Genomic DNA, 26,218 nt, shown 5'->3' with positions numbered 1-26,218 from the left:
GTTTTGTTACTTAAACTATTTCCATGTTTATGCACTCTATTTTTAAAATATAATACTGCTACTTTAGTTAGGTTTACCATAGTCAAAGTCATGATTGGTTGACATTGTCATGAGAGGAATTGGCAGTCTATATAACACAGTAGTTATGTAATGGAAGAAGCATTGAATTCATATGCTTTGCAGAGTAAAGCACAGACAGCAGTTAATACCTGTTAAATGCAAAATTACTGCATTACTGGGGGAAAAAATGCCATTGCAGCGAAAAATATTCTTAAATTTTTTATAAACTCTTGCAGCAGCTTTTACTATGTTTACGTGAGTATATACAAGGATGTATACTGCAGCTCCAACAACATAGCCCTTATGAAGCACATTAACTCTAGGACTGTTGAACTGTTGCCTTCTGGTGACCTTTATGTGGAATGCATCTTTTTTTCCATGTCACCTTCAGCACTGAGGACTATTCAATCATTGTCGCAAGAGTCTGAAATGTTTGAGGCAAGCAAAATATAAATGCTTTCCAACAGAATCTATGTGTGGGGGGGGGGGGGAGAGAGCTTCAAACTATAAACTTACAAGAAGTGAACCAGAAAATTGTGTCAAAAAAAAAAAAAAAAAAACAATCCAGAACCCAGATGGCAAAGTTAAATATATATATAAATAACCTTAATATTTGAGGCTGTAATGAAATCTGTAAAGCCGTCCTTCTTGAAAACCGTGAGTAAGAAAGCTTTAGATAAGGCGGAGGGTATTTGCATGAAATCCTTGTGTGTAAAAATTGAGATATGTAGGTAATGAGCATAGACTTAGATTACTAAAAGGTGGATTATAAGAAAGAGTGCACACATGAAAGTAACCAGGAAAGAACTGATAAGTAATGTGACAGGTAAAGTCATGCCAATCAAACACAATACAAAGGCTGTGGATGATCTTACTGGGACGAAAAACCTTGAATACCAATACAGGCCACTTCCTTTAAAATAAAAAACAAAAAAATGTTTTAATGTGTACCATTTTTGGTTCTTTGTCACACATAAGGGTAACAAATATGACAAAGTCAATAAATAGTGTTCAAAATCTATGTTCTACATGAAGTGAATTATTTTTTGCTACAAAGAGTAAGGTACAAGTCTTGATGGTAATGTATAGATGATTTCCCCTGATATGTTTTAACCCAAAGTAGGCTCCAGCTGAGACGGTGTCGGGCTTGTGAAACAGGTGCTCCCCAGCTCAGCACCTGGCCAGGATTCCCTGGGAACATTCACAGCACATCCAAGACATGGAGCTGGAAGAAACAGTGCCAGGTCAGTTTGTCCTGTGCAATACAGCACTGACAAAACAACACAGCTAGCACATACAGGGACCACAAGTCAAAGCAACATTCTACCAAAATAAACAATCACCAGAAATAATAACAATGAAGACATGCAGCAATGTTGTTAGCTCTTTTTGGCAGACACCTTTGTCCAAGGAATTTTGCAATGCCAGATATACTGCTCTAGGCTGATTATAATTACCAGAGAGCAATGTAAGACAGACAGACAGACAGACAGACAGACACACACAATCTACCTGAAACATGTCCTTAAACCAGTGGTTCTCAAACCCATGATCGTGAACCAAACAAGGGTATTCCTAATGGTCGCAGGACAGTCTCAAAATCAGAAATATTACATTGTTATAAGGAGATTACTTCATTGGCACAATATGAAGGATTACTGAGAACAGTTATAAATAATACAGCACCCATATGCACTTAGCATAATAATGCTCACGTCCAAGCAGAGCTGCGGCGAGCCTGTAAGAGTAACGCTTATCCGAATATATTATACATGGTGCTGTAAATTCAGCAAACAGAGCATCTTACCTGTGAAGTGAAGCAGCCAAAAGCCTAATTTCCATATAAATATTAATCTATTTTTCATTTGTTCCAATTCAAAATGTTGTGTTGGTAATCAATTCCATAAATCGATACAAATGAACACTATGTACCAAAACTGGTCATTAAAACTACATGTTAGACAGTGTTTATGGTATCCAGGCCAGGAACAGACCGTATTCAAGGCCATCACCAAAACAGATTGGGAACCAATGTTGCGGACTGTGGGAGGAAACCCAAGCACTGTGAAGAAATCCATATGAACACAGGGAGAACATGCAAACATGGGAGCTGTGAGTCACCAGCGCTACCTACTGTGCCAACGTGACTCTGTACGTACACCTTAAATCCACACAGGCAAATACCTTCTCCATACAAATCAGAGAAAGGTTTGAGCCATTAAAAGTAACATCAATCTATAATTCCTCCACACACTGCATGAAGGTGAGTCAGTGTGTATTTAAAATGCAGTGCATACCTGCTGTGGGGAATATCTATAGTCACTCTATTCATGCTTACATGATTTAAATAGCATTTTAAAGACCCTCTCCGCTGCTCTTTGCATTTCACTCGTGGCAATTTCAGATAAACTCCCTGCTGCTTGTGGGGTACAATAGAAGGCAGCCATGTGAGTGTCCTATGAGTGACACACAAATGTTTTACCACACAGGGACCCTTTCAGTGCCTGTACTCCAGCTTTGTGCGAGAACAAGAAAACAGCAACTGCATTTTCAAATGCAGTATTTGACATGCAAGATATTTCAGTTCGTGGAAAGTAACATGTGTCTGATGTGAGCAAACAAATGCAGCACTGATGAAAAAAATAACATTCACAGGGCGCCGAGCACTGAGGCTTTGGTGAAAGTGAAGGGCGATGCAAGCAAACTTGGTTTTGCGCTTGATCTCTGTATCCTGATGACCTTTCTTTCGCCCTGATGCAGTGAGCTCTGCCAACTCCACAATATAAGAGTGCATTCAAATATTAATTATCATCTGCCACTCACAGCTATTTGCAAAAGGGTTTTTTTTTTTTTTTTTCCTCTCCCCCTGATAGGATATAACTGGCCTCATGAAGAACACCACAAACAAAAACTATTCAAAGTTAGAGCCCTGGCATAAACCCAGAATGGCTGAATTATGCCATGCAAAAATTGCACACACACATAATGACATGACAATGTGCCAGTCCTGGTTTAATGAATGAAAACAATCATGCATTAAAAGATGTGGGAGAATAAGTAAAATCCACAGATTTATTCATTTGCTGTCATCTGCTGCATATGAAGGAATATGTATAAGGGGTTGCATTAATTTTTATTTTCTTTCTTTCACACAAGAAAAGCATGCTTTAAGGTGATATAACCACTTCCACTATGTAAATACTGTTTTATGAAGAATAAAACAAAGCATGGACAGTTTTACTGTTGAATAAATTCACTATCAATGAGTGTATTAAGAGCAAACCCATTTTATGAGTATGTCTAAATAAAGGCAACATTATTTTCCTGAAACAATTTTCCATAGCATTAGATAATCAATTTTACAATGATTTACTCACTTACTGTATACAGCTGGGTAATTTCTACCATATCAATTCACAGTAATTGATCAAGGGTACTCCGGCTGGAGGGGGACTCAAACCTAGAACATTCAAACTGCAAGGCAACAGACCTAACCTAAACAGTACTTACTGCCCATTTATTTAATGCATTAATGATTTTCAAAACAGAAAACTTCCATAAATCATCACAAGTGATGTCAATATGAAGTCATAGAAAAATACTGAACAAACTGTGAAAACAGTTTTTTAAACAATCATCTCTTACTGGCACACAGAGCGAGCTCTAACCTTGGCTATGCCAACACCGCATGCCAGTTTCTCAGCCATTTGGAAGCACTGCGTACCTAGAGAAGAGCCAGGTGGGGTGCGGCAGCCTGGGCACGGCACTGGGGTGAGCCTTACAGGGCCTAAAGTGCTCGAATACAGACAGAGTCTGCCAAAACAGCAGGTGAGATTAACTTGAACCCGCACAGGGGTCCCGCTCTGACTCAGGCCCTCATTTGCAAGAGGAAATTAAAGCTAAAATTCCCCTCACCCTGAAGGAAATTCTATGTATTTAGGCTGTCAGTAAAGTCATCAATTAGCTCATCCCCTTAATCAAGGTGAAACTGACTCCAGCATTGTACCTAGTAAGATTAAACATACCCAAAAATGATTAAAAAAAAAAAAATTGTTGACAAAGCATTCTGAGAATGTTACGTACACGAAAGCCCTCTGAATAACTGGAGAGTTTTAAAGGACAATCTGCTTAGTATTTGACTTTAAGGAAGGACTGCTAACTAACATCACCTGCCAACAGCAGGATCATTGTAGATAGTGGTTAGAGCTGCTGCCTTTGGACCTAAAGGTAGCAGGTTTGAATCCCACCTCCTCCTGTAGAATTCTTGAGCAAGGTGCTTAACCTCAGTTGCTGAAGTAAAAGTACCTAGCTGTAAAAATGGATAAATAACTGCAGGTAGATAAAATATATTGTTTATACTGTTTGAGAAAAGCATCAGCTAATAAATAACTGCAACTTTCTCTTTTTTCAACTTTTATTTGAAACCTTTCTCCAGGTGAATAACAGTGTTCTATAATCTTCTTTACAGTGATTTATTAACACAGCACAGAAAAACCTACCCCCAAAAACTGCCAACAGGCCACTCAACAGAACTGGAAAAATCACACATTGGTCTTGTCTACATTTCAAAATTACTTTTCCACTAGACAGAGTGTCTGTGTGTTCAGTGTGTTTGCATGTTTTACTTGAGGCAACATTTCTTTCAGTAACTTACGACTGATGGTTCTGGTCTCAAAAGGAGACAGCAGTTTACCTCTTGATAGGTATATGGTTCAGCTAAATAAAGTTATAAAATTGCAGCACAAACTGTGAACAGATGTGTCAGAGAGAGAATTAAGAGTTCATAAAAATGAACATAGTGTTCACCGGAAATCACTTTGGAGAAAAGCGTCAGCTAAATGAAAAAAAATATAAAAACAAAAATACATAGTGGCTATTTACGAAGTATAACATCAAATAGAGTGGGTCTGCTGAGGCTGCCAGTCTAACTCCTGCAATTGCACCTCATGTACAATTCATTCAAAACAAATGAACTTTCAGAGAAATAATTTGGACACAATTTGAGAATTTTCCTGTAGGGATTAAGTATCCTCTCCTATCTTATAAAAAGCAGTTTTGGTGCTTATACAAGCCATTTTATCCCTGTCCAACAGACAAACAATTCATCAATTTAACAATTCCGAATAATATTTAAGAGGATAAGAAGTAAACTGATTAGCTTAATTGCCAGATAAATAAAGACGGTTGTTTCAAACAGGCAGCTTCACACCATCGTGGATCTTGGTGGTTTTTCAATGTGCCACACACATCGCCGTCTGTGTGCTGCACACGGAGGTCTGCCGCGCAAACCCTGAGCATATGGGTGGAGTGTATGTGTACCATAGCCTGGACCGATCACAGCCAGAGGACTTAGAAGTTTGCAGTTAAGGAAAAAAAACATCAGTAGGAGTGTGACGGGTAAACAAAGGAAGTCACCTTGGAATTTATGTTGGGCTGCACATAACTCCATTTCCCATTTTCCTCTTTTTCATGGCTGTGGTTCACTCCTGCAGTGCATTATCACAGTTGTGTTTCCCACCGAATGTGAGTTGATCCACACTCACCTCATCATATCAATAATCCACTTTGTTTCACCCTTAAAGAAAAACTATGGGGGGAGGAGAAGCTTTGTCTGCATACGACACTTGCGCGTTCATCTCTTCGTCCGTCGTGCTGATGTCAGACTAGAGCACGGATCAAAAAACGGCTAAGAACCACCGGGAATCGTGCCGCATACAAAGCAGCTGTGAGGGTCCACGCGCAGTAACACGGCCAATGAAGCGATTACCATAACAGAATACGGCCATTAATTTGAAAAGACATTACCATATAATCGAAGCAGTTTCAATCCCTTCCCTGCCTTAATGAAAAATGGTTCAGCGATTATTAATTTATTCACCACATTAATGTTGGACATGTAATCCCATAAAATAAAGGAAACTGAAGTTTTTTTTATACCTAAAAAAGAGGGATTTACTGAAGAGGCATATTTATTGGAAAACTAATTTCAGTACTGATATAAATTCAATTTTTCCTAATCTATTAAAATTAATATTTTTCCATACATTACAGGCATCAGATTAAATTGTTAACACTACATGAATATCTAAAATACTGTACACATTAGTGTCAGCTACAAATTAGCAATTTTTCAGGAACCACAAACTATATATGCTTTTGAAATTCAACAGGGATGCATTTTCATATTTAATTCATCACAGAAATTATTAATTAGGGAACAAAATTACCACATTCCCTAACTGAATGACTGAACATTGTTTTACCATAACAAGCTTTGTATTATTTATTAGTGTAAACCCCTTAGGGGCTTCACAGGGTCTGATACACCAGTCAGAGCGAAGGCATAGAGATTGTAGTCTGGTGGGAGCACTATGAATGATGCACAGTAGATGCAGATTAGATAAAAATTATAAATGTCATATCAAATATGAATATCAAATTACACAATGCACCGTCTCAGTTTACCTTTCAGAAACTGCACTTGTTTTAAATGATTCAATGTTCATCCATGTATTTTCACAGATTCCTAGGTCCATCCTGGGAAGCGTAAGGAATAAGGTGAGGTACACCAGTGTACATGGGTAGGATGTCCAAACCTCAGACAAAGAGTAGCTCTGAAGTTGAGATGACAACTCAAAACACTGAACCACCCTATCCCCCCAGTTCAATACCATCATTGATACATTATTAACACAATTCAGTTATTTACACCTCCACTTTATAAAACATTACTGGGGGCACTGTACTGTTATATTGCTACATCATTCTCCTCAAAATCTTTCTTTTCAATTTGTATACACTCTAAACATCTACTTAATTCAGCTAGGATCTATTTCAATTACAAGAAAACAGCAGACAAACAGGAAAATTAGTACGAAGTAGATAAAATTAATCTCCTTATGTTTTCAGTTGTACAATTATAGCCATGACTTTTTTTTAATCATCCTGAACATTCTATTCGATTTACAGTAAGAGTTTGACACTGATCAAACTCCTAATGGCAAACACCTTTTCAAATAATTGTTTATCCTGCTCTATAAATATCTTTGCAGACCTTCAACAAAACAGAAAATCAATTTCATCATCCAAACAAGATGTATGTCAGACAATATCCCTTGGAAACGGTGCTGACAGTAATTAAAATGAGCACTAAACGTAGATGGTTAATGCTAGAAGACCTCCAGTGTGTAAATGCCACAGGGTAGAGAAAAGGAACAGCTGAGTCTATTTATCGCCTCGCTGTAGCTGTCATGAAACCGTATTCGACATGACAGTCAATGAAGAGCACCACATATCCTATTAGCAGAGGTAAGAGGGATTCTACTTTAATATTCATTACGACAACATTTCACATTCAGCAGTGACATTATTACAGCTTCATTACCGTACACCGACATGGCCAATGTATCAGCCTCCTAAGCCCAGAGCTGCAGAGCTTCATCACACTGGCTAGCGTAAGCCGGGGACACTGACGATTGTGCAGCTTCGTGAAGGACACTGACTTAGCTTTGGACATATAATATATTATCTGAGACAATCCAGAGAAAATGGATGGATGGTCTGTTACTGCTAACAAGGAGGGGATGGCTCTGTTAGCGCAGGCGCTTATCCACAGGATGAGTGGGTGCCTCCTATTCCTGGGGCTAAACATTTGTCTTTCAACGTTCAAACAACTGCAGCACGTCGGTGAGAATCCCGATTGAGAGGCAGGGCCAGCAGATGGTGTAACGGTTAGAGCTGCTGCCTTGCGCTCAAAGGACCCATGTTTGAATCCCACATCCTGCTGTAGTGCCATTGACAAAGTATTTATCTAAAACTGCCCCACAGCATAAATGAGTAAATCGCTGTAAGTAGTTTAACACTAAGTAGCTGTGGAGAAAAGTATCAGCAGAATGAGTAAATGTAAATGCAGATATAATACATCATTGTCTACGCATAATATTTACTTCATTTTTTAATCTGAGAGTACTATAGGATATGAAAATAACTTATTTTAATTAGACATGCATGAAGGGTTAACGGACATTCCCACTAAAATTGAAAAAAACATTCTTTGAATTAAAATATATTAACAAATAAATACTGAACACTCAGCAAAATGTAAAGTTTTATATTTCTACCCAAAAAAAACATTTGTAGGCAATATTACTGGTCTTGGATATTGATGTGAGCCAAGTAACTGATGACACAGGCTGGATTTTTGTGCTTATCTTGCCATAAATCTCAGCCAGATGGCTGTATTTTCATGAGGACTTTAGATCTAGCCTTGGCAGTTGAATAAACCTTTAAAGAGGTAAATGTTACCTTTCTTTTTCTACTGCATTTCTACACTTCATGTAGATCCAACAATGATTCCAAAGAAACAGAACCAAATAAAGAACAAAAACACATGAGTAATACTTTGCTTTAATAATTAACACACATATCATCTGAAACCGCTTGTCCCATACGGGGATGTGGGGAGCTAGAGCCTAACCCGATAACACAGGGCGAAAGGCTGGAGGGGGAGGGGACACACCCAGGGCGGGATGCCAGTCCGTCGCAAGGCACCCCAAGCGGGACTCAAACCCCACACCCACCAGAGAGCAGAACCCGGTCCAACCCACTGCGCCTAGTAATGTGTAATTATCAGTCATGAGCTCAAGAATGCAAAAATAAACATTGCCTGGGTGTTGCTAAAATACCCTATTTTAGCTTGGCAATGGACTTGAATCGGAGCTGAAATTCATTGTATAAACAGTGCAGATACTGTATAATGGTCAGTACAATAAAACCTCACTATTTCTGTGTAAAGGGGGTGCGGTGGCGCAGTGGGTTGGGCCGTAGTCCTGCTCTCCGGTGGGTCTGGGGTTCAAGTCCCGCTGGGGGTGCCTTGTGGCGGACTGGCGTCCCGTCATGGGTGTGTCCCCTTCCCCCTCCGGCCTTACGCCCTGTGTTGCCGGGTAGGCTCCGGTTCCCCGTGACCCTGTAAGGGACAAGCGGTTCTGAAAATGTGTGTGTGTGTGTGTGTGTATTTCTGTGTAACATTTAGCATCGGAACTACCGTAATTCTGTGTTAATGTTATAGTCTTATTGACTGTCTTGCTGACAGTGAACATTAACTGACCTGTATAATGTGTAGTATATAACATATTTAATGTATATATAATGTGCATGTCTGTTTCATGCAGCTGAGGTGTCTGCTGGTGTCACAAACATATTTGCACTGGCCAAGTTCATTTTATATCCAGATGTAAATGAGTTATATGGAAAGAAAATTCGTTCAAGGACTTGATTGCTTCAATGTGTGAGAATTACCAAAATATGTATCTAAACTTGTACACACGAGAAACAGGCCAGACTCATGGGTATCAATCAATGACTCCAGTTAAAATCAGAAACCCTCTATAACAACCAATACGGCCAAACTATTACATCTTATGCTGTGGAAATTTAAACGCAAGCAGGGGAAAATCCGTTGGCACGAAAACAGGATGCATCACATTGTGTACCTTTCTCATAGAACATGCTGCTTGAAAGTATGGGAACCCTAATGGGATGGTCATTATTTGTGCATAAAATATTTAGAATTTAAAAATTGTATAAAATGTAGATGTTAATATAAACTTACATGAATAAATGATTAAACTTTACACACCTGATTTTACTTACCTACTTTGTTTAACGAACGCAACTTGGGGCTCACTTATTTTTGCACCTGCACTACTTCTGTTTTCTTTTCTCTCCCAGAAATACATATAGTCATATTTCTAAGCATCACATGTTCACTTTAAAGGGTAAATCAGTCCCACAAATGTTTGTTGTTACCACAAAGAAGCAGGATTTCTTGTTAAAAAAATGTGTTAATCTTATTCCTTAAAATAAAGCATAAACAAGGACCTTTTCAAAGCAAAAGTTATAATGAAACCTGAGGTTAAGCATGTCTGTTTGAAGACGACCTCTTTTTCATGGCTACTGCACAAAAATAATGAAAATGTAAAAGAGCAATAATAAATGGCACTCATTACAATGACATCTTTTCTTACATCCTGTACCTTCTTCAAGCTGCTGTGCTGACAGCTTCACTTCATTCACAAAGACAAGTCAACAAAGTGCCCGCTGCAGTCGGTTCCCGACTTGCTCTATGACCTTTACGGCACTGTGAAGTGGGAGACCAGTGGCCACATCGCGAGGAAATTCACTGCGCTGTGAACGCTCAAGCCACCGCCACCTTAGCTTGCCCTTCCAAATGTGAAGGACTGCACTACTTGCTTTTGTGAAGGCGAGATTCGCAGAAGGAAAAAGAAAAAAAAAAATAAATAATATCCTAATGCTACGCTACTAAATCTCACTCGACGATTTGTTAGTCAGGGCACCTTCCTCAGCCTGCTGCAAATTGATTTGGAGCTGGTAATAAAAGCAGTCCTCTGCGCCTGGGAGCCTGAGCGGCTTTATATGTTTAATGGACTCCTTTCCACAGAGTGACCAGCAGAAATTACAACCCGTTTACAGTCTTACTAAAGGTGCTCAGGTTGAGTCCCTGTGAAGGTGTACAACTGATTTACTGATAAGCAGATTCATGTCCTGAAAGTGGGGGTGCTAGGTGATGCCCCAAGAAAGGGCCTTGTTGCTGTACCCTTGAAGCAGCACTTTACTCTGTCAGCCAAAAACACACACTTTTAAAACTCTTCAAGAGTTTATACGAGTACTGTCCTAGAAAGTATGAGACATGTTCTTTTGGATCAAAGCAATAGGCTACATAACAAACTAACCCCACCTTGGAAATGAAGCAGCAGCTGATTTACATTAGACTACCATGGTCGGAAAGATGACACTATTCAATGTTTCATTTAAGTGGTGGAGAAACGTAGCACAGGGGGGCATAGTGGCACAGGGGGTTTGGCCAGAGCCTGCTCTGTGATGGGTCTGGGGCTGCTGCTTGGGGTGCCTTGCAGCAGACTGGCGTCCTGTCAGGGGTGTCTCCCCTCCCCCTTCAGCCTTGCACCCTGTATTGCTAGGTTGGGCTCCAGCTTGCCGCAACCCCATTCGGGACAAGTGGTTGTAGACATCATGTGCATTGTGTGTGTGTGTGTGTGTCAGAGAGAGAGAAACATAGTGCAGTTACCTGTAACAGGTACTCCTTCCTCATTGTCATGGTCCTCGTGCCACTGCATCGTGCGATGGTAGCTAAGCATTACTTCCCACAATGCCTTGCAGAGGTCTGTCAAACATGGGATGTAGCTGTCTGGAGTAATGTGCTGGGAAGAAGATAGGAGGTTCTGTTATTTCACACTGAAGACTCAAGTTCTACCAGGGGGACCCCCTTGGAAGAATTGTGGTTTATTAAACTCAAGAAAACAGGATGATGAGTGCATATTTAATTAGTGATGTCTCTAATAATAAAGCAATGAATCTGATATAGGCTCCAAACCACAATGACCCTAAAACAGACAAGTGGTTACTGATGGATGGATGGATGGATGGATATTGTAAAGGCATAACTAAAAGTTGTTTCACATCAAGTTAATGGCATAAATGTCGAGAACAGAAACAAGCAAAAAACAGTAATAACTTCATAACATATGATAGAGCCCAGGATATACTTTTGTAGTGTAATTAAATAAATTTCTTTGTTCCTGAGTTTTAAAGTTTACAGTAACTGGTGCAGTCTAGGATGTCAGCCCCACATCCTACCGATGTGTGAAAAGCTGCTCACCTTATTCACCTGTCACACTGTGACCCCACTTTATCTGCAAGTCAGAAAAAGCATCACCTGAGAGGGAATGGTGCAAGTCCTCAGTGGATCCAATTAAACGCATAAATCAACCGCCAAAAAGATCACCAACATAATTGGATTTGAGGCTGCCTTCAGAGGGTTTTCTAATCAAACCACGGTACATCAATCCAAAGCAGTTTGATTTTGTTCAGGGACTAGAAGCAAAAGAAAATTACTGGAACTCTGGGAAGCAAGCAAGGATGCCAAAAGATGCCTAAATATCTTTAACTTCTGAAAGTTACGATCTGATGACTTACGAAAACCACCTCACTGATCACCTGAGAATGAGCTCCACCCAACACAGGCTGTAGTTTTTGATGCCCTGTCAACAGCCTTCCATTCATGTTGAAGAAAGTGTAACACCTTGTTTGAGAAGAGCCTGCTAAATCTGCCAGAATGCAGTAAATTACCCCTGGCCTGGGAGAGAGCCATATCTGTGGATTTTGCGGACAGAAACCAGTACATGAAGACAGGGATTCGGCTGTAGAAAGGCTAACAGTCTCAAAACAGCTTAAGCATCAGCTCTCGTTTCTCTCGTCTCTCTCACTCTCTCTGGTCTCCATCTCCCACAGTTCTGAGGGTCTCAGCTTTGTCCGAGTTTGCCACTTAAATTGCTCCATGGTACCTCGGGCTGTCTCTCGTTATTGGATTTCAACTTACCACTTCTTTTGTGAGCCCTCTCAATACCAACATAAAAATTTGTACTTTGTCAGCATAATTCATGCTAATGGAAACAATATTTTTTCCCATAAAACCTTCAATTATCATGAAAGATTTTTGATTATGGCAATATTTCAGTCATTCTGTTGAACTTGAAGATTCAATTCAATCCAGGTCGCATCTTAAAAGAATGTATCCAGAAGGTGAATAAGCAAAGGGCAAAAAATGTGCAAAAGGGAAATAAAATAAGCAACTGCATATGAATAACAACCTTTAAAGTACATCAAAAGCCAAATTATATAGTTGTGTGTTAATTAAGTGTACACTTCTGGCTGAAATAAGACACATTAGCTACTCTATCTTCAGTTTCTCTTCTAGCATCCAACATTCTTCCTATAACATGACATCACTAGGACATTACAAACATAAAATTAATGTGAAGTCATTTCGAACGCTGTGGTTTTAATACAGGTCCAACCAAATATCCAAATGCTGGGAAATTAATGGCTCACAAGAGGACTGCCTGCTCTTTTGCAGACATCTAGCGGTCTGCCAGAGTAATTCCACCACAGAGAGACCCAAGTCCGGAAGCTGTCCGTGAGAAACATCCAGACATGGAGTCTGACTTGGCCCTGTGGGTGTCCTCTGTGCATACAGGTCTCACCTCTGTGTGAGATGGAAACAACTAAACAACACCAAACACTGCCAGGGTGTGCAGCCTCCAGGACTGAGGGTGGGAGAGGAGCACCGTCACTCAGGGGTGAAAACAAGGGGAGCAGCCAGAAACCAGTGCTTCCAGCTGGCACGCCGAACCACATGATGAAGCATACAGTCACTGAAACATTGCACCACAGACTGGGTATGAGCAGGACTTATGTGCCTGATAGACAAATCTACTGTACTACCTACAATCATCTATATACAAGAAAAATCGCGCGCGCGCGCACACACACACACACACACACACACACACACACTAAGGACAGTTAAGAGCCACCAGTCCTCCAGAAACAAATGTCTTTCGACTGTGCAAGAGAACCAGAGTACATGGAGAAAACCCATATACACACTGGAAGAATGTGCAAACTGCACAGACTGAGCCAGTTTCAAACCCAGAGCCCAGGAGCTGTGAGGCACCAGTGCACCATACTGTGTTGCCCATGATGGTATGAGACCGAGTCATAGTAGCTGTAATAATCTCCATCACCCTGAAAGTACCACGTCTGTGTTTATCCCTGTCCTATTTACATACACATTACACTAGAGCACAGCACATCAACGTGCAGGAATACACTTCCCCACCTGAACTGGGTTACAGAGTGCACTGCCATTCCAAATCACAAAGTCCCCCAAACACCAGGCTCTGTGAAATCACTTTCATGCTTCAGTGCATAGGATACTACAGCAACTGAAACTCTGATTTGGGAATCTGGTAAACAGGCAGCAACACCATCCATTTGTGATGTTTCTCTTATTAAGAGTATTGTTCTTATAAATAATAATAAAATCTTAAAATAAATGTTTACACATCTTTAACAATCAATTAGCCAACCACTTCACTGAGATTAAAAACATATTTCTAGGCATTTTAATATGGAGTAAAATAAAATTCTGTAACTAAGGACAAACACAACAAATGCTAAAAAAACAGAACTGAAACAGCATAGAATACATATAACTAAACCGGTTTATTTTTTTTCTACTCACAAATTTCTGTTAACATTTTTGTTACTCTTTTGACATATGTGACTTAAATCAATGATTTATAATGTTACACTGCCTCTTCTACCCAGCCTTTGTTTTAGAATAAGTTTATGCTAAACATATCATCTCGATCTGTGCATTCATCAAAAAGGTTAATGAAACATTAATGCAACTGTGTCCAATCACAAACATGATTGGCTAGTCAAACTTTGACTCATATTGATCTGGGGAAATTAAAGGCCTTCAGACTACCGATTGCTTAGCATTTCACTCGTCTTCATAACACGTTGCCAGGCAACTGAGATGGTGAGGAAAGGGCTGTGGGCTTCCTGGTCTTCAGAAGACAGGTAATGGGGAAAGCACATCTCCCAGTGCAGTGGGGTGGGCCATTGTTGGAGAAGAGCCATTTCCCAAGGGCTAGATCGAGGTGGGACAAAGTCACAAAGAGCCATTCTGCAAACCAGAGAGAAGTCCTCTAGTTTTCACACTTCGAGCACAACCTCAGGAGGGCAATTTGGCTCCAGTGAGGTTTCAAACGAGATACAAAATAACACATTGCATGTCAATGTTAAGTAAATCAAAGCAATTCATTAAACGTAATTTGCTTAAATAGTTCAAAATATTTCTTAAAACATTAAAATATAAAAGTGTGAAGTGAGTAGAACTACCTCTTCTTAAATTGACATATAGCTTTGGAATCTATTTGAGCATTTTCATCTTCTTCACCAATGCTGAAACACAAATCTGGTTTTACATAAGTATTCCTAACCACAAACTAAGTGCAAAGGACACAGTTTGAAGCTGCCATCCCATGAGAAACCAACACATTTGCTTTGGCACAGCACCTATGACATGTCTGCACTCCCAACCTTATCACAGCGAGATGGTCTTTCTGTAAACCTCACCACTGCTGAGCAAATAGAATCCACACTACATCTTAGCTCCATCAAGCTGTTGGAGTGCAAATGTAAGAATACTTTAATCCAGCAGCCACACATGCTTCAGATAACATGACAACACAGCATCAAGGTCCTGGGCCTCCATGATGCCTGCTCACCTACATACCTCCACAACCCACCCGTATAGGCGGGTGAACACCAAATACTCCCTCCTCTGTGCATAAATGCATTTACTTAAAAGAGGAAGTGTAATCCTTACTTCCAAGAGGATCGTAAGGGGGAACTTTGTGACTCCTGTGGCAGCTTTGCTGGGTGCTTGCTTTGATTTAATAGAGGTGCCTATCTTCTGCAAGACACATTCATACAAAATATTAATGGTGCAGCTTCCTCTGGCCCGTACTTCATTTCTTATCAAGAGATGCCAATATGCCTGCAGCGCTGGGTAACGGCGAGAATGAATCACACACTCCCCTCCCACTGTGAAGCCGTCCCTCTGGTACCACCAGTTGCCATACATGTACTCACAGAACATACGGGACAAATCTATGGGAAGAAGGCTCATGCTCATATGCAATACAACTGCATCTGAAGCAGTCAAAAACATATATAATACATTTCCTTTAAAAATGAAATCTACAGAGATTACTCTTTGGGAGAGTCAGAATGGTTATTATTGTACCTTACTGTGCCAAATACTGCGGCAGTACCGAGTACTGTGTCAGGGCTTGGTGTCAAAAAGGGATTTGCTGCTATGCTGATCATCAGTTTGCAGGTAACAATAGTCGGCAAACCATTACTCAAAGAGTCGTTACAATCTGGGCGACTGTCAGTCGCTAGCATGCCAAAAAAACCCGCATACCTAAGTAGATAGATATGCAAAGCATATGAATAGGGTACCCCTAACTATTAGTCATAATTTAATACCAATGAGACCTACACAATTACAGTACCCGTGCCATTTCCTACATTCACCATGCCTGCATTTGCTAGAAGGAAACTCACGGCACAAACAAATTTTGGCTTAGCAGAAACTTTCGAGGCTACCGCGCAATCAGCTTTTGCGGTGAGCCTCCAGCTGTCATTTGAGAGGGAAGTGCAGCAATTTGGAAAACTAAACCAAGGTATGACAGATATGAGAGCTGAGCAGCACAACTTAAGGTCAAACAAAGAAGTTTGTTTTTAGCTAATGCTGTGTGAAAGAAAGACAGTTTGGCAATGAGGTAACATGCTAATGAGCTACACAGTCAAAGTCAATAGAGAGTTGGCACCTGAGTTCTTGTACCACTTTTATTCGAAAAGTTTCAGGATTTTCATCATTACGTTTGCTCAGGCTTTTATCTAAAGTGAACAGATTTTAATGTAACAGTACAGTGAAATACCCTTCTCAATGGTAAAACAGCAGGGATCCCCTTAGGACCTGAATGTGCAATCTTCAGCCTCCATGCTACCTGAAGCACTAGAATGTCCACCCTGCCTGTGTACTGCTCTCAGTAACATTTATGCATTTACCCCAATATGAAGACAAAAAGTTATGCCTTTAATTCCTGCCTCAAACTAGCTTATACAGGAAGTAAAAATCATGACTGATGATTACAAGGTCAGCCCACCATCTGAGTTCATCAGCTACTGCTGCTGCTGTTTTCACTGTTGTTCATTCAGAGTTTGGCCCCTATGCTACGTGAACGATTATTTTCATCAGCTTTATGTGGCAGACCATAAATGGGTCTGAGGTCGAAGGGACAGAGGGAACATTCCTCAAATGTAAGATTCATGGGACGTATCGTATTATGATGTGACCTTTACAGCATGAGGTTGCCTTGAATTTTAATTTTGCTACAGAGTGTAAAGTTCAGAGAAACAGTGATTATGATCTGCATATGGCCCACAGACACACACTGTAATTTAATACTATATGGTCTGAAGGGATGTTGGAAATGGGCGGCACCATCTGACACATTTATCCAAAACATGCCTGGAAACTAACATTTAAACGAAGTCAGCATTTAACTCATCCTCACTAAATGACTCATCACTCAAACAAAATGCAGGACAAAAGTGGAAATTATAATTAATCAATCAATCAATCAATCAATCTTACGGCTGGTTTAAAACAAAGAATATTACAAAGAACCAAATTATAGAATGTATGCGTTATACCCCTTAAAGCTACACCCCTCAAAACTGAAATAGCTGGAAACACAAAAATTTCACTTTCATGCAAGCAAAACATATGTATGCCAAAAATTATGCCTCGACTTCTTTCTAAATACTAATTTCAGCCCATCAGAAAGCTGTATTTTATATCACAATTAAATATATATGGGACTATTTTTAAACAGCACTAAATAAGTGTTGCACTTGCTTTGTAAAGCAACAATCCTTCAAGCGGCCAATGAAATCACAACATGTGGACTCAATCAAACTGGGTAGAAAGTGACAGCAGTGGCTTAAGTACTTCAATCGTAGCAGCAGTTGCAAACACATGGACTGTAAACCGCTTTCAGGCGAATGCGCTTTGAAGACGGAGCATCAGAAAGGTGCCGCTTGTCATGTGTGCCCTTCAGAGCAAAGAGAGAAACATCACACTGAGCTGTGTTGACCTTGTCAAGGTCAGACTGTTCCACTATATGCTCCGGGGACGTTTTGGACACACTGTAAAAGCAACTGTCGCCCATGCAGCTCTAGCTTTTTTTCCCCACCAACCTCTGAGCCATACTGCCTGGAAGATAGGTACTGTTCACTGTGCCTTAGTCAAATTCAACCCATCTTCTGCTGTACAGTGATGATTCCTGTCATACAACATTCACATCATATTTACCAGCTTTATTAAGAGGGGTTTGCCTTCTTTGGCTTTTTTTTTTTTTTTTTTAAAAAGTTGCTTTTATGAGTAGAAATAAACATGAGGTCTGTGACATCCAAAAGAGATCTCAGAATGACTGAATGCAAGGAAAAATGAATGGATGGAATCCTATTGTTCGGCAACTAGTACAAGACACTCCAAATAAAAAAAAAAACAGTATATCTGTACCAAACAATCAAAAATTAAGAAGCTGATCATCACGTGCATAAACAAATTTCCGCTTAAACTGTGCGTAATCGAGACCAAGTTTACTGCTGTTAATGACCTAATGAAGAGGTGGAAAAAAAGCTACAGCCACCATCTTGAAGACTGCCAAAAAACTGTTGATGCACATCTTTGAGAAGTGTTTGGAGCACTGCAAGAAGTGTACGATGTGAAGGAAGGTACTTTGAACAGGATAAGGTCCCCAAAATCAAAGTCTCTAATGTGGAATGACAGGTATAATCACAGTGTTTTCCTGAACTCTCATATTTTCTCTAGTTCCAAAATATCATATTACCTAAAGAGCAAAGCTGCTTACTGACTACAATTCCCAGTGAAACTTGGGCCCGAGGGAAAAAAAAATAATAATTTGAGGAGAGCACGGCCATTAGCACAATTTCACTGTAAGAGGTGCTCAGGAGAGCACAACTAAGATCTACTCACGTGGGAAGAAGTCTGTGGATGTGATGGCTTAAGAATTTCAAAGACTATGTGCTGAGCTCTACAATAGTTATAAAGGACAACATACAGGCTGCTGGTTTCTCCTCTGGCTTTGAATTGGTGTTCCTGGCCATGCCATTTCCATTGTGTGGGTCTACAGAAGATGCTGTCGATCATGGATTCGTACTTTATAACCTACAAATGGCAAATTCCATAGACAACAGCCGCAGTGCCTGTAATTGCCAGTAAATTCCCAAATTTGGACTCCCTTGTCACATGACCTGTATTTTCAGCCAAAGCCTTCTTGAGCTCTCAACACATCTGGTGTGCCATCTGCTGGTAGAGGCAAGTGTCACACATCACCTGCATAGAAGGTGTGCGCAAATAGTCCATCAATTCATCCATTATCAATAACCATTTGTAAAGTGGAAGGAAACGGTGGTCCAGGACCTATCCAAAAAGCATAGGGTGGAAAACAGGCGGTGTAAACCCTGGACACTAGCTCATCAAAGTGCAATCACCCAATCTTCACTCACACCTAAACACATTAGGGGCAATTTTGAGCAACCAATTCATCTGAAACACATCTTTGAACTGTGGTATGAAATCAAAGCACCCGAAAGAAAACCATGCGGACACGGGGAGAACATGCAAACTCCATGCTGAGTCAGCTTCGGACCCATATCCAACTCCACAGCCCAGGATGAGAGTAGCACCAGTGCCACCCATGCATTTTTTTTTTTTTTAAAACCTTCTTTTCCCCTCACTCATCCCTTTCTTGTCACCTGTCTCATGGACAGGCAAGCTGAAGGACCCTAAGAGCGGTGTACTTACTGTGCACAGATCCTTGTACTGCATCTTCTGAAATTTAGTGTCTGCATTCCCAGCGCAAAGCTCCACATATCCCAACACCACCTGGAACACCGTGTTGTGGATTGCTTGCGTGAAGTGCATATGTAGCTGGTCCATGGCTGTCTGCAAAAACAGGAATGAGGCAGGATCATCACTGCTACTGACAGGACGTTTCAAAGGATGGCAATGAAGTAATGTAGTACTTTTACAGTGCAACTGTCAGAGCAAATCAACAGTTCTGTGTACTCCTGAAAGAAAGATATGAAGTTAGAGGCAGTAGGTGGTACGCTTTTAGTCTAAGTAAGCTGTGATTTCCACAATGAAGTTTTTATTTTTCCTGCATACTCCTCAGAGACCGTGTCTAAATGGCAAACACATCCGAAAGAGGTGTTTCTGCAATCACAGGAACTATTACTTTATTTTATGGCTCACTCATCAGATCAGATTTGAGAAGGTGACAATAGGAAAGTCCAGCAGTAGCAACTCGCAGCTGGGGTCACAACCACTCTGCAATGCCACGCTGGCAGTCTGTCTTGCTGCCTGGACACCAAGAGTGGACCGGAGTAGTCCCAGAGGTCTGATCTCTGACTTCAGAATTAACAGCAAGCAAAGGAAAGAAAGTAGTCCACTTGGCAGGACCAGAGCACAGTTTAGAAAAGAAAAAAAGATGCTGTTTCTTCCCCTGTTGGGGTGCACAGTCATCAGCACCTCTTAAGAGGCACAATACAATACAACTGCCACAAGAGCCCCACCACCGTGGATCTATAGAGATTTAGCAGAACACTCCACCGCAAACCACAACCAGAAACCGGCCTGCAAACATGCCCATATGACAGCAGGTACAAACACACCATCCGCTCACAGGCAGACAGCCTTCGAGGCCCAAATAATAAAATAATGGTACCATTTTCCTTAAAAAAAGAAGACGACAAACTCCAAGTAATTGCAAATGAGATAAAATTGTTAGCATAGACCAGAGACGCTTTTATTCGATGAAAGTGGGTCGCTATACCACCTAACTTTTTATGCCTAATGGTCTATTAGATGCTTGTCAAGGGCTTTTAGGCTTAAGGTCAAAAATTTGGGTTTTTTTTCTTTTTTTTTTTTTTTTTGGAAAATCTATATTTAAGAGAGAAACAACAGCGCTGCCTACATTACAGACAGCAGACAGACAAACGCAGTCAATAATGAAAAGAGCAATTAGCTCAACAGCTACCGCTTCAAGCCTCTTCAAAGGAAACATGCTGTGATGGAAGGTACAGATTACAGAGATAGGTTACTCAGGAAAGAGAAGATTTTTGTTTTGCTCTTCTGCCACTTTTCTTGTAATGCTTCCTTACCTCCAGACAATATAACGGACAACTTTAGTCTCCTTGCATCCCTAAAAGAACAAGGAAATGTCGAGGCCTGCTGTAAACACGTGAAACATCAACTCTCATCAGAGACTGACTGAGACGTGACTCAGAGACCCTCCAGGTCGGCAGGCTAGCCTGTCCGCTCGCAACCAGTAGGCTGCACAAACTGCTGCTCCTCGGCACCTCCTGCAGGATCAGGCCTGCACCTACAGGGTCTCAACTGCAACAGCAGTGTGTGACACACCCTCGCAAAGACACAAACACAAGAGTGGACAAACAGGAACATAAAAGACAAGGTCCAAATTAGGAGCCTTTCCTTTTTCTAAATGATCAAAGCCAAACCAGAATTCCTTAATATATCGAAAGTACAGAGACACTCAAAGTCCATCTGCATGTGAGGGACAAGCTGCTTTCAGAGCAAATCGGTCCACAAAGATCCAAAAACACTGTTCATTAATCCACAGATGAATGTCACACCTGAGGAGGTGAAACCCAGAAAATTGGTATTTTCACAAGCTGCAAAGGAAAGGATCAGACGAGAGGGCGGTGAAATCCGTAACGAGTTTGCAATGGCGTTCTTTCTTTTTAGTTCTTGTCTCGGAGTTCATCTTTGTGAAAACTTTTATCTGATGGAAGGGGAGGGGCTCGAACTATGAACCAAGTCATCGAGAAGCGTAACCGGAGGCGCTGCGGCTGCCGGTGACTCACTCACTTGCGTCTTCCCCAGGAGAGAGTAAGCCAGCTGAACCTTGTTGTAGTGAGCGACATCAAAGTGTTTGCAGGTTTTCGACAAGGCCACATCCAACTGTTCCTGCAAGGCAGATTAACAGGATAAAAAAACAGGACAAAGTAGAAAGTTAAAGCAATGGTGCACGGATGTGATGCTAATTAATTCATAAAAGCCTGAACTGTTTTCATGCATTTTACACATGTTCCACCTCGGAGTGGACAGTGAGCTGTATTTCGTACTCTGAATATCAGTACACTGGCTCCTGAACTTATGAACACAACAGAGACTGGAAGTGTTCGCAAATCGCAATTTGTGATTCTAAAGTCACTTTTACCATTACATCACCATCAGTAAAAGCTTTAAAACCCAGATGTCTCTCCATTTCTTCATAGGATAGATTCTGTAAAAACCCCTTAGCATGTCCACTGGAAGGTTGCAGTGGTTGGGATCCTATCCCAGAAGCACTGGAAGTGCTTTGCACTGGAACTCCGGTGTAAGACTTTACTACTATTTTTTAACAACATCAAACTAAATAAAAACTCATTTAAAATGACTAGAAATGAAAATACTTCAAATGAACAGGAAAATGTGTATCTTCAAAAATTTCTATCTCAAATGTCCAGAAGGCAAGGAGCCAGTGCAATCAGAGATGCAGCTCTATTCAGTCCTTAGTCTCAGTACTCAGACACGCAGTGGCACAGCAAGCAAGTAAAAAGGAGTTAATTTCATGTAGTTTTGTAATTACAAGAGAGGATGTGGACAAATGCATCAAGGGGAGTCAGCTGTTTTCCCTACAATATTCAAATGCTATTAAACTGATAGAGCTGATTTCTGCAAGCTGTTCATCAAAATTGCTTACAAACAAACACGTAGTGTTCTGCAAGAAACAAGTGCTTTAAATTAACTGAGCTGCATGTTATGAAAAGTACCACAGTAAATGAGGAACTGTTAAAGTTAAGGAAACAATTAATTGTTGCATATGTGCAGTACAGACTGCATTATTAAAAATTAAGAAATGAACTAATACAAATAAAAGTACAAATAAATAAATAATTACCTCAATTTGTTCCAGGGTGTCTTGGAGCTTAGAATTCAGTTCACTGGGGGAGAACAAAACATATTGTAGTGTGTGGCTCCTCACAAGAAACCACAAATACAGTGAATGCACAAAAAAGAGAAACGCACCTAAGAAATCAACAACAGAACCACAGCAGGAATACTTCTCCAAGTGAATTTAGGAAAGCCACCATTCACCACCGATCAAAAGCATCATATTTTCCAGAGTATCTGTTACTCTGTGAAGCACAGCAGATATATTACAGATGATCCTCCTGCTAAGAAAGTATGTAATTTTTACAATATTATCACTCATTGTTTTTCTGGACTCTGGTTTGGACAGTCACGGGGGAAGTATCTTTTCCGCTCACCCCATCAGAGTGGTCATTTTAAAAGATCACAAGAAATGTGTCAGAATATCCCATCACCACGGGCCCTTTCATGGAGTGAGGGCTCAGTGCATCAGTCTAATGTCCTGCATCAAGGGAGCTGAGGGGTGATGTCGCTCCTCTGACAGCAGATGGACATAAGAGGAATGAAGAGGCGATGATTCGGTTGGAGACACCCCTAAGAGCATGCAGTCCTGAGGTCCCACGTTCATGCTGCAAGTACATGTACCTGGCTCCGATAGGCCATGCCAACACACCGACCATTAAACCTGGGCAGTCACTTAACCTGGAGCGCGACTGTGGGCCTGCTCTGCAGGGGAGGCACTTGGGCCTTGTGCACTTGGAGGGAGGCACAAGGCTGCATAGCTGCTCTACAGCACATAACTTTTTACTGAATTCCAAGACATCACCTTCAGAAGGCATCAGCAAATATTTCTTTTTATTAATTATTGAGAAAGGCTGAAAGCAGCAACCTGTCGGTGTTAATGATCGAAGGGTCCCTTCTCAGAAGGGCAAGATGACTAATGGATCTCATACGAACACCAGAAACTATTAAAATGTCCTCAACATTTAGTGCAGGTTTTGTACATTTGCTGTAACGAATGGTGGCTTTTGGCTGCTTTTCAGAAGTGTGAATTTGTGTTTAAAATAATAATAAAAAAGGTTTAATTAGTTTTCCAGAGTAACACCGGAAAGCAAGCACAATGCGACACAAAGCATCCTTTTCCACTTATTGTACTGAAGGAAGAGTCCCCAGTTTCCTCAGGACATCCTAAATACTTTATTTCGTCAAACCAAAAATTGTCAATGACAGGTTTCCTCCATGCTAAAGCCAACCACCAAAGCAGACTACAGCTAAGGAAATCCATTTAAATTTTACCATGGCTCTAAAGATCTAAACATATTAATGGAATCCCCACTGGACGCTAGGCCACCTGACAGTTAATTTACTGGAACAACCTCTGAAAGGCAAGCCTTTGAGTATCTTGATTGTTGTCACGGATATGCAAGATCACTAGCGCTTCTATCCAGATAACCGCTGTTCATTATTGACAGATCGCACCTGAAAGACAAGCAGCCAGAAGGAGAGCATTCACACAAGGCAAGTCCGGAAAACTGCAGGCCTTGAAATGTTCAAACACCTCTACTTTGAGGAAAACAACTTGCTGGATGCTGTGCGATCTTGGCAGTTGCACCTGGAACACAGTCAAGCATGCTGGGCATAATACATTTTTACACATACCTTTTAGTCACTTAACAGAAGCTCTTATTCAGAGCGACAAGCAAAGCCAAAGAGGCCAAAAAAAAAAAAAAAAAAAAGCAGAACACCTAAACATAAAATACACACATGATTATAGACCTGCAGTTTGCCATCAAAGCACTTGTGAAGAAATGGCACCAAAAAACAAAGTCATTTATTAGCTATAAGGGACTTCTGGAATGTTGGACTCAAAAAGCCTGCAGACTGAGAGCCGAAGCTGCGGCTAAAAATATATTTCTTCAGTCATTTTAGAGACTATAGCTTTTGATGGTTGTGTTTTTCCCCCAACACAAGAGCACCTGAATTAAAGCGCGTCATGGCCTCTGGACAGATAATGAGGGTGCTTGCGTGTGTCTCCCCTGGCGTCTGCACTCCCGTTCGATTGCTTAATAGGTCAACTTGTTAACGCCTTTCCGGATATTGATCCTCAAACAAAACCCAGAAGGTGGGAAAAGACAGCGCCGATCTCTTGAAGTGAAATGGGAAAAATGTGTTCTTGTTGCAGCCAGCAACGAATGGCACATTTTCTACACCAAGGTTTGCTTTAATGCTGAAAGACTAACATTTCATCTTTTTCCACTTAATCTCACTGCCATGTTGAGGAGCCTACTACAACTCAAGACAAATGGATGCTGGTGTTTCAGCCTCTCAATCCCTCAAAGCAAAATTTCCAACCCACCACCCGCAGTCTGTCGCACACCCACAGGCCATTGAAGTGGGGGACAGCCACTGCCACCCCTTAAAACTCAGGTTCTGTACCTCAATCAGTGTCCAACTTTGACAGGGAGACATGGAGCTGTAGTCTACTAAACAGCCATATCTAGGCTAATTCATTTGTGCAATTCAACTAATAAATTCTGAACATCTTGTCACTCTTACAAAGCGAGCAGCAACAACCCTCAAAGGACAAAACAGCGAGAACCGCATCCAGCAGAAGTAGTATATCAACAAGCATGACTCAACTGAGAGCCAACTAGGTGGGCAGCACTGGCACGTAGTGAGAGGCGGCACAGAGAGGGAAGATTGAACTCTCATAACAATCCTAGTGCCCAGCTGCAGCAGCTGTAGTTTATTTTTCAGTTTCTGCAACTGTGCTGTGGCTCAGTCCTGCAAGAGGCTGCAAGCGACATACAGGTCAAAGGCTTGAAGACATCTTCCTTCTTCCTTTATGACCTGCTGGCATTGTCGGCTAAGCCGTTCCCTGTATGTCCGAGATGGCGTAATAACACTCAAAACAGTTCAATTACTCAAGAGGCTCTGGAAATGAGTACCTTAACTCTATGAGCATCTCCTCTAGAGCTGCAGGAGCAGGTTTATCCCAAATATCACCAGCAGACACCAGGGTGTAGGGACCTGACACCAATTTAAGCGTTCACACCATTGTTCAACAGTCCATGACACTGTTGAAAGCATTCTATTTCCCTGAGAGTAAAAATGAACTGGCAAACCAGCAAAAATCTGTTACTCTCAATTTCTTTAAAATATCTAGCTGACTTGAGGTAGTAGCCTTGTAATTTGTGTTCATGTTGCTCAGTGACACTACTCCCTAAAGCTCTGAGCGTTTGAAGACTCTCTAAGGTGGGTTTTAAGAAGAAAACACACACAGACATTACAACCTCCCAACAAGAAGCGCATTAGATATGCTGCCATCGCTTTTTTCACAGCCTTTTCCAAACGCAAACGACCATTTCATTCTGCACTGATTTAAAGCAGAGAGATTGAACTAAGCAAAATCCGCTTGCAAGCTTGGCTAAAGCTCCCCTCTGACGCTTGGCGGTGCAGAACAGAGACTGTTATCCAACTTGAAGGCACGGGGAAGCAGGCAACACAGCTCCTCAGTCAGAGCGCTTAAGGGCTAACAAACAACACACACAATCACTGTTTCACACTCGATGCCTAAGCCTCCATAACTCCTTAAAGCATAAAGTTTGCGAAGGGAGAAAGTTTTTTCACAAGCAAAGAGATGGGAGTTGGATTTGGTGGCTAATGACAACC

At 41.0% G+C, this 26,218-nt stretch overlaps 1 protein-coding gene across 1 annotated transcript in view; it reads right to left on the bottom strand.

Annotated features, from left to right (window-relative positions):
- The window catches only part of vps50 (VPS50 subunit of EARP/GARPII complex), an 88,983-nt gene that overhangs the window by 39,737 nt on the left and 23,028 nt on the right, over positions 1 to 26,218 (bottom strand). Inside the window, exons 10-13 of the mRNA XM_018731928.2 lie at positions 22,575 to 22,617; positions 21,500 to 21,598; positions 19,415 to 19,555; positions 11,165 to 11,297 (exon numbers count right to left, since the gene is read on the bottom strand). Coding sequence (XP_018587444.1) covers positions 11,165 to 11,297; positions 19,415 to 19,555; positions 21,500 to 21,598; positions 22,575 to 22,617 — 416 coding nt within the window. The remainder of the gene's footprint in view (positions 1 to 11,164; positions 11,298 to 19,414; positions 19,556 to 21,499; positions 21,599 to 22,574; positions 22,618 to 26,218) is intronic.

This window comes from Scleropages formosus, chromosome 23 (genome assembly GCF_900964775.1).
Source record: "Scleropages formosus chromosome 23, fSclFor1.1, whole genome shotgun sequence".
In the NCBI taxonomy this organism is placed as follows: domain Eukaryota; kingdom Metazoa; phylum Chordata; class Actinopteri; order Osteoglossiformes; family Osteoglossidae; genus Scleropages; species Scleropages formosus.
This window is presented reverse-complemented; position numbering and strand designations above follow the sequence as displayed.